The 17,817-nt window shown below is 36.5% G+C and overlaps 1 protein-coding gene across 1 annotated transcript; it reads right to left on the reverse strand.

Moving 5' to 3' along the window:
• Positions 1 to 11,391: 11,391 nt before the first annotated feature.
• Positions 11,392 to 16,170, reverse strand: LOC145683016 (uncharacterized). The gene is made up of 2 exons (XM_081754370.1): positions 12,928 to 16,170; positions 11,392 to 12,723 (listed from the first exon to the last, which is right to left on the reverse strand). Exons 1-2 carry the CDS (start codon positions 16,168 to 16,170, stop codon positions 11,392 to 11,394), a joined length of 4,575 nt encoding a protein of 1,524 aa, XP_081610496.1.
• Between the last annotated feature and the right edge of the window lie 1,647 nt (positions 16,171 to 17,817).

A 17,817-nucleotide genomic window follows, 5' to 3' on the forward strand; every position in this document is an offset into this window, starting at 1 on the left:
TTTTTTTTTTTTTTTTTGTCATGCAGTTTCATTTTCTTGTAAATGTTGCATATTGATTTCGTCAACCAGACGTTGTTAATAAGATCGCAGATCCTAGATTTTGTCATCTAATCCGACGGTTGTAAATATCTACATAACCACAAGTAGACTTCCCCGAGCATAATCTAGAAGTGAGTTCTCAATGATCTTGAGTAGGCATGATCATTCAGCATTTTCACTAATGTTGTTATAGTGTACAGGAAACCCAAAAATTATTCTATAGCATTTCCTGACATAATGTGTCTATTAGTGCCTAGAAATTAATTAAATGGAAACCTCGTAAAGGGGGTACGATACACCTTTGGACCGTTCAGAAATTTCTTCAGCTGCATTTATTTACTGTATGCAGAAAAGTAGAATATATGGTTTAATACTTGATATTGAAATATTGAAGAAATACAGAGGGATTAGATTGCTAATATCAAAAGGAAAGGTGTGTATCTCAGAAATATACAATCGTTGCGGCGAAGCTTCCAGAAGATCAATAGCAATCCAAAGGTTGTTTGAGAAAAAAAATCGAGAACGAGACGCTAGTGAAAACTTGATTAAATCTAAAGTTTAAGACTGCACTGACACACCAAGAACATGAGTGTACAGCGTTAGAGGGAAAGTGGATATCAGAATGAAGAAATGTGATACGATATTCTTATCAAGACAATGATACCATGATATAATAATACTTTTTCATTTAAAAACTTGGATATGGAGAACTTTCATCAAAACACATCTGAAAAAAATGAATTTTTTGCTTTATCAAATGTTTGGCACTTAGTTACTAATCAAAGCATACAGTGCGCTTATATGGATTATCCCTCAGTTTTGTTGCTTTGTAATGACCAGTGTTACTAAGTTGTTAGGGAACGCAGGACTGACTAAACCGTAAATATTTTCCAACTAACCAAGAAAAGATCTTAAAAGAACCTAAAATGATTCTTTATTTGTCTCATCGATCAGATCAGAGGTCTCAGACCCAAAGTGAGGCTGCTTCGGAGTTTAGAATATAATGGTTTCCATAGAAAGTTTTTTCATTATGCAATCGGAAAAATATTATAAATGATACACCGAAACCTAGTGAATCCTACACATCTCTGTATGAAAGCCCTACTGAGCAGCAAGAACCCTAATTAAATGCACATTTGGATTAAACAGTTTCCATCATGTTAACGATCAAGATGTGAGAGCGTTATATGTGTTTAGTAGATTTCCTCAGCAGGAACCACTCTCAAATAGTATTGTAGTTGTTTATAAACGGGAACTATAGCAATTTACTTGATTATCATTGATAAAATAATACTTATGTTTTTTAAATTTGTTATGACAAAATTTTAATCCCAAAGGCCCACCTAAAACCAACCGCGGTTAATTTCCAAAGCTATATGACTGTGATACCCTCGTCTTATTAAAGGGAGAAGTATATCCACGGTTTTCTAAATGGTACGCCATGTATAATGTGAGTTAAGTAGCTATGAAAGCACTACTGCTTCGTTTTTAAGACCTAGGTACACAACACAAGATACTGCGGCCTCCCATTGATTGTTGAGTTATTTTACTCGCTCTAACCCAATAGAAATTAATTAATACATGGATTCGTCCACTGCTGATTTCTAAATTTCACAGCATTTTTAGATTGACATAAGCCGCTATAAGCCCTTAGGCTTACCGTACACCTTACCTTCCCGGATCTCGACATCTACTGATATTATCTTCTTATCTATATTCATCCTCATATCTACAATTAGTATTACCATTATTTCTGCAGAAAACCACGTACATATATCTTATTTCTTCTGGCATATGGATGTTATAATTCAACAGATATTAGTCTATTACAGCGTGTGAGTGGCAATTGAAAAATCCTAATCTCACTACACTTCTTATCAAATATTACTATGTCTGATTGGTTGTAGTGCATACTAACTGCTTGCATTCGTTTTGCTGACAATAACACGTATTTCGACATCTACTCTTAGTAAAATGTTATCTGAACGTTTCAGTATCTTAGAATTACTATGTTTTCTGAAAACAGTCTGAAGTATAGATCTAAGCACATATCTCTGTATTTCGACTTTCTTCTTGCCAATGTTAATGGCTCTACTAAGGAATATACTTTAGGCAGGTTCCCATGGTATTCCGCCATATGCAGCGAACACCTAAGCAGAAATCTACAGTCGATTTGGTCCTTCTATTTTTGTAAAGGAATATATTTGGTGATCTAGGATGTCTCTGGTCAATGGCCGTGGTTATGCAGGCATACATACAAGTCTAAATGAGAGTCTGGTTCAGTGTTAGAGATGAGTACACTTCGTAAGCCTCAAATGCTGGCGATTAATCATGTACATTTTGTGGAGTAACTTTCTGCTCTTGAGAAGAAAACTTTCAGTCGGTGGGAGGACACGCAAGCCCTATTCACATCAGCGAGATGAGCTAGTGTTGAATTTAATAAATAAGATTACAGAAATTCTTACTTATCATTGCGTATCAGATATGAAAGGTGTCGAAAAGCTAATACGGTTGGTTCACTAAATTGCTACAGAACGGAAGCTTAGCAGAATTTACTTACCGGTGAGAAAACTTTGAGAAGATTGAGAATTTTAAATCCTCCAATAAGCTTAATAACAGTGTGCGATATGGCAGTCTGTAGTGCATGATGAACCGTGCGTGCCAGAAAGACTTTAAGGTTCTATAGCCTAAAGATTAGTGTAATAGCTACGTAGCGTTATCAATATAGCATCTGGATGGAATGAGTCAAGGTTGCAAAAGACGCCTCGAATTTTTTATAGACGGAAGTTTAACTTTCAAGCTAATCAAGTTAACTTTCAAGTCTCTATTATTTACTTTGGGCACCGAGACGAGCAAGTACTCGAACACTATTATTAAGGGAGAAAATTCAAGCCTTCTGCTCTAAGATATGGAGCGCTAGGTGCACTTGATTGAAAATCCCCAAAGTAACCTAAGGACAAAAAAAAAATCTGTCACCTGATAATTTTGTTGATGTTTCTGTTCTACACCTGTTATACCAAGCCTGTATAACTTCTTTGTATCGCGAATCAGAGCTTTAGTAATTCATTGGCCGGACTTGTCTCACAGACTAAGAGTAGCTGGCTGGTTCTACACGGTAATCACACTCCTATTTACCTTAAGATCTCCTACTAGATTTTCAGGCCTATTAGCTGCATGTGAATCCTTTATAAGCTTACGACTATAAGTCTAGTATAACTGTTCCAGAAAATTGTTAAGCTTCGAAGGCTTCTGTCCGAAAAATAGGTGGGTACCGTAGTAAAAGAACAAGGTGGTGAGCAGTAAGCATTGATTAAACTTATGTCGTACGGATTATGTACGACGGTACACCATTTGTCACCGTGTTAATTTTGAGATTTCGTAATATGGATTTTGACATCCAGTTTCATTTTCTTGTAAATGTTGCATATCAATTTCGTTAGAGACATTGTTGAATAAGATCGCAGATCCTAGATATTGTGATTTCCTCTCAGGGTTGTAAATGATTTCATAACCACATATAGAGGTCCAGGAGCATGGCCTAGAAATGAGTTCTCAATGATCTTGAGTAGGAATGGCAATTCAGAGTTTCACTAATGTTGTCATAGGGTACAGGATACCCAAAACTTCTTCTATACCAATTCCCGCAAATGTATCCAATCGTGCCTAAAAGTGACTTAAGTGGAAACCTTCTAAATACGGTACTACTTTGGACCGTTCATAAATTTCTTGAGCTGAAGGTACTATTTGAACACCCTGGCATTATAAAGGCTCATCTAATGTCATAACGCGTGCGCTTTGTTCACTTTTCTTGCACTTATTTACTGTATGAAGAAGACTAGAATATTTAGTATTAGTACTTGATATTGAAATATTGAAGAAATACAGAGGCACTACACTGCTTATATCAAAAGGAGAGGTATGTATCTCAGCATTACACAGTCGTTGTAGCGAATCTTTCAGAAGATGAATAGCTATCCAAAGGTTGTTTGAGAAAAAAAATGAGACGCTACACCCGAGCTTTTTACTTGATTAAATCTTTCGAGTAAGACAGCATTGACACTCCAAGAATATGAGCGTATAGCATTAGAGGGAAAGAGGATGTAAGAATGAATAAATGTGATACGATATTCTTATCAAGACAATGCTACCGTGTTATCAGATTACTTTTTCATTCAACAACTTGGATATGGAGCATTTTTAATAAGAGACTTCTGAAATAAATGACCTTTTCTGCTCTATGAAATGTTTGGCACTTAGTTACTAATCAAAACAAGTGCTACACATACGTATGTGAAAGGATTATTTGATTAGCCCACAGTTTGGTTGCTTTGTGATGATGAAGAGTGTCACTAAGTTGGTAGCGAACACATGACTGACTATACCGTAAATATTTTCCACCTAACCGTGTAAGAGAAGATCTCAAAAGAACGTAAAATCGTTGCTTAATTTGTCTCACCGATCAGATAACCGGTCTCAGACCCTAAGAAGCTGCTTTGGAGGTTAGAATATAATTGGTTCCAAAGCTTTTTACAGGATACAATCGGGAAAATATTACTAATGATAGACCAGAAAATAGTGAATCCTACACAACTATGTATGTAAATACTAGTGAGCAGCTAGGACGCTAAATAAACGTATATTTGATAGCCTCGAGTGTTAACACACAGGAGACTATCTTTAAATTATAAATTCTCAAAAACATGACTCTTTGGATTATACCGTTTCTATCAGGCTAACAATTAAGAAAACGGTGAGAGCGTTATGAGTGCTAAGTAGATTTCTTCAGCAGGAAGCATTCTTAAATACTAATGTAGTTGCATAGAAACGGGGAGTATAGCAATTGCTTGATTATCATTGATTAATTAATACGTGTATTCTTTTCATTTGGTATCACATTTTTCAATCCCAAGGGCCCACCTAAAACAAACCTCTGTTCGTTCCCAAAGCTATTCGACCTCGTCTTATAAAAGGGAGAAGTAAATCCACGGTTTTTTTTAAATGGTACGCCATTTTATAATGTGTGTTAAAGAGCTCTAAAAACACTACTGCTTCGTTTTTGAGACCAAGGTACACAAGATCCTACGGCTTCGGATTCAATGTTGAATTCCTTTCCGAGCTATAAGCCAATAGAAATTAAGGAATAGATGCCGATGTCTACTGGTGACTTCTAAATTTCACCGCATTGTTCCTTTGATGCGATTATCGAACATTGCTTAAAAAAGACCACGAAATTTTCAGGGGATTAGGTCAACGTGACAAACAATGTTAGCAAGATAAATACTTCATTCCCAAATATTGTTACGATTAAAGAAGTTCTACTGTACTTTTGAAAGAAACAGTTTATCATGTGATCGGCACGTTGAGCTAATGCAACGTTCCTTGTGTTAAAATATCTCAATGGGAAGAATGTCCATTCGAATGCGGTGAATTTTGCAGTCACTCTCTTGTGTTTTGTTTTAAAACCCACAAGTAGAAAAAAGAGTTCCTTTAAACGCTTAATGTGGACTAAAAATGGACACTCAAGTCTTCGTTAACTACGTATATAAATTATGTTAAGCGTTATTTTAACCTTATATTTTATTGATTTAAATTACAATTAGAAACGGAAAGTGTCGAAAGACAAAAAAGAGCTTTCGGGAAATGTCTGCAACGATCCAGTTTAAATCTGCTATTGAAGTCACTATAATTGAATCAAAGTTCTTGGGAAACATAGAGATCAATACTGTACGGCTTCAAATGATACGAAAAGGTTTCGAAGGAGTAAAGGTAGCTGTATATGGACAAGAATAATGGAAGAAACTACAAACGGGAAATCTGTAGCTTTTGATGGGACTGATTAAGATTAAGAATATTACTAGAAAACTTCATAAGGAGTTGCTGATTCTTTTGAGGCCTATACAAGCACAACTGAAAGGAAATGCTATGAAATTATTATATTTAAAAAAAACTTTAGCGTCATTTAGATATTCCTTTCACTTTTTTCGTGAGGTAACAGACTGTGACACGACTTCAGCTATACTCAGCAATGAATAGTTGGCATCCTCAAGATCTTTCAAAAAGAAGAATTGTGAAAGTTAGTCGAGTCTACATCCAACCAAAACTCATTCCTGATAAAATGGTCAAGATTACACATTTCTTAATAGCCTGTATGGAGAAGGAAACACGTCCTCCCTGGTATAAGCCATATCAGGTATAACAAGGGAGTAGTTACAAAGCTTTAATATGGCCATTTTTTCCCCTACTAACACGGCAGCTTGTCAGCATTCAATTCGGAAATACCTCCAATTCCAGGAGCGAAATGGTATAAACATGAACCCAATCGAATGAGGTTTGTGTGTCAATAAGGATATGCGAATTCCAGGACCCACACAGCTACCATCAGCCCCAGCCTTCTAAGGTTACTAACCTGCACATAACAAATGACTGCAAGATAGGTTTTTGAACGATCCACATATTAGTGTAAAAGAGCAGATATACAATATTGTAGGATGCTGCATTCTGCCAAGCGAGTTCATATACAAATGGAAGATCGGAAGACAGTCTGATATAGATGATGACGAACAACAGCTGTAGAAAACCAATATGTCATTGACAACGGCTTAATTCTTGATCCAATCAGTTATGATTGTTATTTTGTAATAACGACCCCGCCGTATAGACCTAACAAAATGGAAATGAAGACAATCTTGATGGAACTTTAAACAAAGGTGTAAGGACAAAGTCTAAAAAATGAAGGTGGTTTATTGTTCTGTTTACAAATTTTGGAATCTTATAACACGAGCAGCATTGGTACCCGAAGAGAAAACGGAACCGTAGCAGGACACACTTAAGGAAACGCCCAAAAATCAATTCACTTAGATATCACATTCGCGTACTACAGTATCATTCAATTGTACGTTTATAACAATTGTTTATTGTTTGATTGTTTATATGTTAAGATGTTCAACAGCAGATGATTGACTCCAAGGATACTGCCATCTGCCAGGACACTAAAGATTATGTAATTACCGTTTAGTTTTAGACTCTCCAAAGGGAAGTAAAGTTTAACATTCTTAATAGAAAACGAAGTTTGGATATTCCGTACATGCAAACACTCCATGTACATGTTTATCGAAGATGATGTAAGAATGAAAGCTCTACTACACGACGATCACAGTTGTTTTCAACTTATTCGCCTAGGTTTAATACGACATAAGTTTAATCAATGCTTACTGCTCACCACCTTGTTCCTTTACGACGGTACCAATCTATTTTTCAGACAGAAGCCTTCGAAGCTTAACAATTTTCTGGAACAGTTATATTAGACTTGTAGTCGTAAGCTTGTAAAGGATTCACAGGCAGGTAATAGGCCTGAAAATCTAGTAGGAGGTCCATAGGAAAATAGGTGCGTCATTTCCGTGTATAACCAGGCGTGCTTCTCTAAGCGTGTGAGACAAGTCCGGCCAATGAATTACTAAAGCTAGCGGTGTAAAGCACTGATTCGCGATACAAAGAAGTTATACAGGCTTGGTATAACAGGTGTAGAACAGAAACATCAACAAAATTATCAGGTGACAGATTTTTTTGTCCTTAGGTTACTTTGGGAGATTTTCAGTCAAGTGCACCTAAAAGATGTAAAACTTCCTACGCTAGAGCTCCATATCTTACAGCAGAAGGCTTGAATTTTCTCCCTTAGTAATAGTGTTCGAGTACTTGCTCGTCTCGGTGCCCAAAGTAAATAATAGATACTGCGAAAAACTTTCGATTAGCTTGAAAGCTAACATGCGTCTATAAAAAATTCGGTTCGTCTTTTCCAACCTTGACTCATTTCATCCAGATGCTATATTGATAACACTACGTATCTATTACACTAATCTTTAGGCTATAGAACCTTAAAGTCTTTCTGGAACGCACGGTTCATCATGCACTACAGACTGCCATATGGCACACTGTTATTAAGCTTATTGAAGGATTTAAAATTCTCAATCTTCTCAAAGTTTTCTCACCGGTAAGTAAATTCTGCTAAGCTTCCGCTCTGTAGCAGACTAGTGGACAAACCGTATTAGCTTTTCGACACCTTTCATATCTGATACGCAATGATAAGTAAGAATTTCTGTAATCTTATTTATTAAATTCAACACTAGCTCATCTCGCTGATGTGAATAGGGCTTGCGTGTCCTCCCACCGACTGAAAGTTTTCTTCTCAAGAGCAGAAAGTTACTCCACAAAATGTACATGATTAATCGCCAGCATTTGAGGCTTACGAAGTGTACTCATCGCTAACACTGAACCAGACTCTCATTTAGACTTGTATGTATGCCTGCATAACCACGGCCATTGACCAGAGACATCCTAGATCACCAAATATATTCCTTTAAAAAATAGAAACACCAAATCGACTGTAGATTTCTGCTTAGGTGTTCGCTACATATAGCGGAATACCATGGGAACCTGCCTACTGTATATTCCTTAGTAGAGCCATTAACATTGGAAAGAAGAAAGTCGAAATACACAGATATGTGCTTAGATCTATACTTCAGACTGTTTTCAGAAAACATAGTAATTCTAAGATACTGTAACGTTCAGATAACATTTTACTAAGAGGACATGTCGAGATACGTGTTATTGTCTGCAGAACGAATGCAAGCAGTTAGCATGCACTACAACCAATCAGACATTGTAATATTTGATAAGAAGTGTAGTGAGATTAGGATTTTTCAATTGCAACTCACATGCTGTAATAGACTAATATCTGTTGAATTATAACTTCCATATGCCAGAAGAAAAAGATATATCTACAAGGCTGCCGAATGTGGTTTTCTGCAGAAATAATGGTAATACTAATTGTAGATATAAGGATGAATATAGATAAAAAGATAATATCAGTAGATGTCGAGATCCGGTATGATACTTGCAATAGAACGAGTGTAATCAGTTTGCATTCAGTACAACCGGCGAGAGAGTGTGTGTTAAAATGCGAATAGTACTTTTGCACATATTGTCCTTAGGACTTGCAAATTAGAAATATTCGAGTTTAAAACCAATAACGAGCGGAATAAGAGGTGTTTAGCTGACAAAGACTGAATATCACGGTGAGCTCATAATTTATACTTAAGAGTAAGTGCGTTATAATGATGGACAAGTTGATGGGTCACCTGTGATAGAACAGGCATCCCGTAGCATGTAAAGCTTTTTGTAGTATGCATCCACAACGGCAAAAATCGCCTCAAAATGAGAAAATTAGCAGAGATGTAACTTGGCTTCATTGTAGAATAGTATTCTTCAATTTCTAAAACGTGATATTAATAAACGATTAAATCGATCTCTAAGTGATGCGTTATTAAAAAAGTAACATAGAAGATGGACGGGGATTTTCGATTTTTAATTAGTGGTTAAGGGTGAAACAGGCGTGCCAATAATTCCAGGGTTATATTTCAAAATGTACGGTAAGGCTAAAAGGCTTATAGCGGCTTATGTCAATTTAAAAATGCTGTGAATTTAGAAATCAGCAGTGGACGAATCCATGTTTTCCTTAATTTCTATTGGGTTAGAGCGAGTAAAATAACTCAACAATAAATCGGAGGCCGCAGTATCTTGTGTTGTGTACCTAGGTCTTAAAAACGAAGCAGTAGTGCTTTCATAGCTACTTAACTCACATTATACATGGCGTACCATTTAGAAAACCGTGGATATACTTCTCCCTTTAATAAGACGAGGGTATCACAGTCATATAGCGTTGGGAATTAACCGCGGTTTGTTTTAGGTGGGCCTTTGGGATTAAAATTTTGTCATACCAAATTTAAAAAATCTAAAAAAAAAAGTATTATTTATCAATGATAATCAAGCAATTGCTATACTTCACGTTTATAAGCAACTACACTACTATTTGAGAGTGGTTCCTGCTGAAGAAATCTATTAAACACTCATAACGCTCTCACATCTTCTTGATCGTTAACATGATGGAAACTTTTTAATCCAAAGAGTTGTATTCATACGGATATATTATTTAAAGAAAGTCTCCTCTGTGTTAACACTCGAGACAATCAAATAAGCATTTAATTACGGTTCTTGCTGCTCAGTAGGTCTTACATACAGAGATGTTGTAGGATTCACTAGGTTCCGGTGTATCATTTATAATATTTTCCCCATTGCATAATGAAAAAACTTTCTATGAAACCCATTATATTCTAAACTCCGAAGCAGCCTCACTTTGGGTCTGAGACCGGTGATCTGATCGATGAGACAAATAAAGAATTATTTTAGGTTCTTTTAAGATCTTCCCTTGGTTAATTGGAAAATATTTACGGTATAGTCAGTCGTGCGGTCTCTAACACTGGTCATTGCAAAGCAACCAAACTGAGGGATAATCCATATAAGCGCACTTTATGCTTTGATTAGTAACTAAGTGCCAAACATTTGATAGAAAAGAAAAATTAATTTTTTTCAAATGTATTTTGATGAAAGTTCTCCATATCCAAGTTTTTGAATGGAAAAGTATAATTATATCATGGTAGCATTGTCTTGATAAGAATATCGTATCACATTTCTTCATTCTGATATCCACTTTCCCTCTAATGCTGTACACTCATGTTCTTCGTGTGTCAGTGCTGTCTTACACTTAAGATTTAATGAAGTTTCCACTAGCGTCTCGTGTCTCGATTTTTTTTCTCAAACAACGTTTGGATTGCTATTCATCTTCTGAAACCTTCGCCGCAACGATTGTATATTTCTGAGATACACACCTCTCCTTTTGATATTAGCAATCTAATCCCTCTGTATTTCTTCAATATTTCAATATCAAGTACTAAAACCATATATTCTACTTTTCTGCATACAGTAAATAAATGCAGCTGAAGAAATTTCTGAACGGTCCAAAGGTGTACCGTACCCCCTTTACGAGGTTTCCAGTTAACTAATTTCTAGGCACGAATAGACACATTATATCAGGAAATGCTATAGAATAATTTTTGGGTTTCTTGTACATTATAACAACATTAATGGAAATGCTGAACGACCATGCCTGCTCAAGATCATTGAGATCTCACTTCTAGACTATGCTCGGGGACCTTGTTCTGTTTTTTGTTGAATAAATGTTCACAAAACAGCTTAATTGTGATAAATGAATAAATGTTTATTTGCACTAACTACACAACAACTGAAACACTTACAACTTACTGTTATATTGTCTTTTTTACGATTCCGGAGGACCGTCTTGTATGGATCTCTTGGTGCTCAACTTGCTGACACTCACACACACAAAACTGTTTTTTATAAACAAAAGAGAAACGTTATGCAAATATAATGGCAATGATACAAACTCACTATAAAAGTCTCTACATTCTCCCCTCTCTTGATTGAACCAAGTCAATCAACTTACACACAATCCACATTATCACTTTTAGGTACAGGTACAATTTTAGTAATCTGTCTTTTAACAGTCCCTGTCTTAAACTTTACACTCACTACTCTCACTAGTCCATCTTTTCCCGGAAACACTTGTTGAATAACACCTAATTTCCATGACAATCGAGGAGTATTGTCTTCTTTGATTAGAACCACATCTCCAATAGAAATATTAGGTTGTTTTGTTGTCCATTTTCTTCTCTGCTGTAGTTCATGTAGATAATCCCGAGACCATCTTTTCCAAAAATGCTGCTTCATCTTCTGAAGATGATTCCATCTTGATAATCGGTTGGTCGGAATGTCCATTAGATCTGGTTCAGGAATGCTCATCAAAGGTTCACCAATAAGGAAATGTCCTGGCGACAAAAATGAAGGATCATCGGGATCATTGGATAGAACGGTGATTGGTCTTGAATTCAAACAGGCTTCTATTTGTGTTATGACTGTGATGAGTTCTTCAAATGTCAAAATCGTGCAACCTACTATTCTTCTTAAATGAAACTTAAATGACTTCACTGCACTTTCCCAAATGCCTCCAAAATGACTTGCTCTGGGTGGAATGAAATGCCATGTAAATCCTTCTTGCACTGCAACATCTTGAATTGAGTTTTGAAATTGTTGTGAACTCAGTAGTTGTTGAAGCTCCTTAAGTTCTCGCTGAGCTCCAATGAAATTGGTTCCGTTGTCACTATAGATGTTCGAAAATTTGCCTCTTCTGGACACAAATCTTCGAAGAGATGCTAAAAATGCTTGGCTACTCAAATCACTCACTAACTCCATATGAATCGCTTTGGTTGCTAAGCACACGAATATTGCAACATACGCCTTTGTCACTTTACGAGATCTAGTTCCTTGCTTAATCATTAGGGGACCGGCGAAATCCACCCATTTGTGAATAAAAGCTCGAGCTGGCTGTACTCGTGCTGATGGTAATTGACCCATGAGTTGTTCTGAGGCTGACGCTTTCAATTTAAAACAAACTAGACACTGATAAATGATAGATCGAACGACTTGTTTAGCTCGTGGGATCCAATATTTTTGCCTCAATGATGAAATCAATAACTGTGGTCCAGCATGTAACAATCTTCTATGTTCCGCTTCAATTATCAATTTGGTGAGATGCTCTTTAGGTGGTAAGATGATCTGATGTCTGCTATCATACGGTAAGTCGGAGTTTTTTAGCCGTCCTCCCACTCGTAGCAACTGTTCATTATCTATAAATGGACACAAAGATTTAAGTTCACTTTGGGATGAAACTTGGCCTGATGAAGCTAAGTCCTTGAATTCTTGCGAATAACTAACCTGTTGGATTAGCTTAATGCATTGTTGTAAAGTATCACTAATTTCAGTAGTGGAAATAGTTCCTACTTTCTTCTCGTTGTGATTTTTACAATTGTAAATAAAACGACGACACAAACAAATAACTCGCAATAGTTTCCACAATGATGAAAATTTCTTCAAACAGCTTATGTCACCTTCATAACTGGCTAAAGATATGCTCGTTACTTTCCTTTCTTCTGGAACATCTTCGTGTACCACTTCTGATTGTTCGGGCCATGCAGATGCTTCAAGCCATGCGGGTCCATGCCACCAAATATCTGCTTCCTTCAACTGTTTCGGATCCATTCCCCGTGTAATAATGTCGGCTGGATTGTCCGTTGACGACACATGATGCCACTGGTTGACTGAAGTGATCTCCTGTATCTCTGCAACCCTGTTTGCCACGAACTCCTTCCATCTGGCAGCTGGAGATGATATCCATGCAAGCACTATTTTTGAATCGGTCCAGAAGTAAGTACTATTCACTGAAATGTTTAATACCGGAATTATTTTGTGATACAACCTGCTCAAAAGTACTGCCGCACAAAGTTCAAGCCTTGGTAAAGTTACCTTTTTAATAGGAGCTATTCTCGATTTAGAACCCAAAAGTTTAACAGTAGTTTTGCCTGAAATGTCCACAGTTTTAACATAAATGCAACAGCCGTACGCAAGTTGACTGCTGTCAGCAAACCCATGTATCTCGACATGAACATAATTCTTCAATACTACACATCTATCAATTTGTATTTCGTTAACACTTGGAAGATGATGACACAGGTCTAACCATTGCTGATAGAGCTCTGATGGTATTTGATCATCCCAATTGATCTTATGGATCCACAGTTGTTGTAAGAAAATCTTGAACGGAGTAACTACTGGGCTTATGAGTCCTAAAGGGTCAAATATTTTTGCTATGGTCGAAGTCACTTGACGTTTGGTTGGTATGTTGGTCGTGAGACATTCTTTAACTGACTTGTTGGTGATGAGAAGCTTATCTGATGCAGGATTCCACGATAAACCCAATGTTGAAACACCTGACTCGGACTCAAATTCAAACGGTAAGTGAATTTCCCTATGTTCTTCTGGCACTGCTTCCAACAATGCTGGCTCGTTCGAACACCATTTTCTTAAAGTAAACCCACCGCTTTGCAATAATTGAATAAGTTCTTTCTGAAGCTTTAACGCCTGTTCAACATTATGGCATCCTGAGCTTACATCATCCATATAAAAATCACGTTCCAATACTGTCGCTGCTTGAGGATATTTACTTCTTCCTTCTTCCGCTAACCTTCGAAGACACGCCGTCGCCAAATATGGTGATGATGCTTCACCATATGTGACCCGCTGCAACTCATAAATCTTGACTGGTTCTACTGATGAATATATCCACAGAATTCTTTGAAGTGCAATGTCATCTTCATGAACTTTAATCATTCGATACATTGACTGAATATCCGCCGTAAAAGCAATAGGAAAGGTTCGAAATCTCGTGACAATTGAATGTAAATCTTGCTGGATTGTTGGTCCTGTCATAAGTATGTCGTTTAATGAAACCCCCGTTGAAGTCTTTGCAGAAGCGTCGAAAACCACTCTTAGCTTTGTTGTGGTACTGGATGGTTTCAATACTGCATGATGTGGCAGATAACATTTCATACCATTATCTTCATGTTCTTCTTTCACTGGTTTCATATGATCTAATTCTTCATATTCCCTCATAAAGTTACAGTACTGCTCGTTAATTTCTGGACACTGCTGCAACCGTCTTTCTAGCTGGTAAAATCTACGAAGAGCTAAATTATATGATTCTCCTAATGGTTTATGATTTGGCTTAATTAGCAGACGTACAACGAATCGACCACTGCTATCTCTGGTAGTGTTTTCCTCAAAGTGTCGTTCACACTGCCTTTCTTCTTGAGTCATGACTGTTGAATGTATAGTTTCGAGCTCCCAAAATGCCTGTAACTGTCTATCAAGGTTACTTTCTTGCACAAAAAATGACACTTGGGGTATACTAGAATCTCTTGTTGTAGGAACTTTACCCGCCAAAATATACCCAAATTCAGTCTCTTGTACTACTGGATAATTCCCTGGTCTAGTTAGTTTATGCGATCGCAAAATGTCCAAAAACACTTCTGCGCCTAACAAAATGTCAATAGTATCTGGTTGGTGAAAGTTAGGATCTGCATACACTATGTCTGTCGGCAAGTTCCAATCAGCATGATCTATTGGCCTACTTGGGATGTTATCTGTTATTTTGAGCAAAACTAAACAGTTTACATCAATTGCAAATTCACGAATTCTTGATTCTATATGTACATCTACACAATGATTTGTTTCACTAATCACACTATTAATACCTTGAATTGGAACTCGGTGTTTATTTTTAGGTAGACGCAACCTTTGAACTAAATCTTCATTCACAAAATTACTTTGACTGCCAGAATCTAATAATACTCTACATGGATGTAATTTACCATTTGCATCTCGTACATTTACTATAGCAGTAGATAACATAACAGTAACATTTGGTTTTCCCTTGAAAATGCAATAAGAACCTTGTGTCATACTTTCCCTATTCGTATTAGAATGACTCGAAAAATTTCTTGATTGTGAATTAGCAACACTGGTTTTCTCATCTGCTTTTGACATTACGTCATAATGCAGCAAGGTATTATGTCTTTTGGAACAGCGTTTACAGCCACCTGATCTGCACGTCTTTACTTTACATTCTTTTTTGAGACAATTGAAACACAATAAATTATCTCGAACATAGTCTTGTCTTTCTTTTGCTTCAGCGTTTAAAAATGCAGGACATTTAAACAACTGATGTATTATGTTTTGTTTACAAAAGTTACAGAAAGACTGAGTTGTTGTCACGTATGATTTGGTTGTTTTTTCTTTTTGTTTTGGTTCAGCACTCTGTCTATTTTTATCGCCCCTTGACCTTGACACCGCTTCCTGCGATGGTGTATTTTTTATAGTTTCAAATGCTTGACACCTACGTTCCAAGAAAGCAAAGAACTCTGATAAGGGAGGGAAAGAATGATCTGTGATTTGTAACTCCCACGCACGCCTAGTGTTATTGTCTAATTGAGAAACGAAATGTTGAACTAACAAAACCTCTTCTAGTGGTGTCTGCAAATCTAAAGCTCGTAATGCATTCAAGTTACTAGTAGCTGTATTAATAAATTCTCTTAATTCTGATGTAGTTTCCTTTGTGATACATTTAATATGTAACAAATTACGGACATGAGTAGCTGCAATCAAACGCTTATTTTCATACCTGTCTTTCAATAATTGCCATGCAATTTTATAATTAGCTTCTGTAACTTGCAGATTCGCTATTAAATCATACGCCTCCCCCCTCAATGCACTCCTTAGGTAATGGAACTTTTGCAACACTGACACGTTATCGTTATTATGAATCATAACTTTAAAATTGTCTGAAAATGAAAGCCAATTTTCGTATCGTTCTTCAAATGATGGCAATTCAACACGAGGCAATTTTAATTGATCATTTGACACCTGATTCTCATTTTTTGAGGAATTGTTTGAATGAGATTCCTGGCTACGCTGAATAATAAAATCCTCTAGTTGCGCTAATACATCATAGTAACTGGTTTCAAAGTCCTCCCTTTATGCATCGTCCTCTACTTGTTCGTAATTTGTTTCTAACTGTGATTGTACTTCATCGAACTTTTTATACAACTCAATCATTGAAGTCTTACGTACTTTCACCTGACTAATTGTAGTTGTTGAATTAATATTACTTACGTAGTTTTGAATTCTTGTCAGCTGACTTTTGCACACACCACGTTGTTTCACTAACTTGCTTCTGTCTGAATCCTCCATCTTGAAAAATATTCTAAGTCCACACTAACTAATAAACACAAGTCCACACACAAGTCCACACTGATGAACGTGTTCTCATTTATGTCTATTCACATAAGTTCCAGAAGAATTAATAAACGTCACTGCACACACGAACAAAACTAAACAAAGAGCAATGTAACAATTGTTCACATACACATTCACAGTTTGTATCAAACGCTGGTACACTATGATCCGGTCGGACCTGACCAATGTTTCTGTCTTTTGTTGAATAAATGTTCACAAAACAGCTTAATTGTGATAAATGAATAAATGTTTATTTGCACTAACTACACAACAATTGAAACACTTACAACTTACTGTTATATTGTCTTTTTTACGATTCCGGAGGACCGTCTTGTATGGATCTCTTGGTGCTCAACTTGCTGACACTCACACACACAAAACTGTTTTTTATAGACAAAAGAGAAACGTTATGCAAATATAATGGCAATGATACAAACTCACTATAAAAGTCTCTACAGACCTCTACATGTGGATATGTACATATTTACAACCGTGGGATAAGATGACAAAATCTAGGATCTGCGATCTTATTAACAACGTCTGGTTGACGAAATCAATATACAACATTTACAAGAAAATGAAACTGCATGACAAAAACCAAATTAGGAAATCTCAACAATTAAAGCGGTTACATTTTCCGCAGCGTTAACTTTGGCTGCAGTATATAGGGAAACTAATAATCGTATTGCAATTCATACAAAAAGACTATATTGAACAGGGGACACAACCTTCATTTGAAGACAATTAAATTAATGCTTCCGTTTTCTTAGGAAGCTGGTCCTTTTCTATGAAAAATTTGCACATACACGTAGTCCCTTAACAAAATGGAGAAAACCTTCAATATTTATATATGCTCAATTATACTAAACTGTGTCTCGTTCACAATCCTACCTTGCAGTCACTTGTTATGTTCATTTTAGTAACCTTAGCCGGCTGGAACTGATCATAGCTGTGTCTTTCCTGGAAATTTTATATCCTCTTTGACACATGAACTTTATTCGATTGGGTTTATGCCTAGACCATTACGTTCCTGGACTTGGAGGTACTTCCGAATTGAATGCTGCACAGTTGCCGTGTTAGTAGGTGGGAAAAGTGGCCATATTAAAGCTCCCTAGTTATACTCCCCTGTTATACCTTATATTGCTTATACCAGGGAGGACATTTTTCCTTCTCCATACA

The sequence above is a fragment of the Thermobia domestica genome, chromosome 4 (genome assembly GCF_964235325.1).
Source record: "Thermobia domestica chromosome 4, izTheDome1.hap1.1, whole genome shotgun sequence".
NCBI classification, from domain to species: Eukaryota; Metazoa; Arthropoda; class Insecta; order Zygentoma; family Lepismatidae; genus Thermobia; species Thermobia domestica.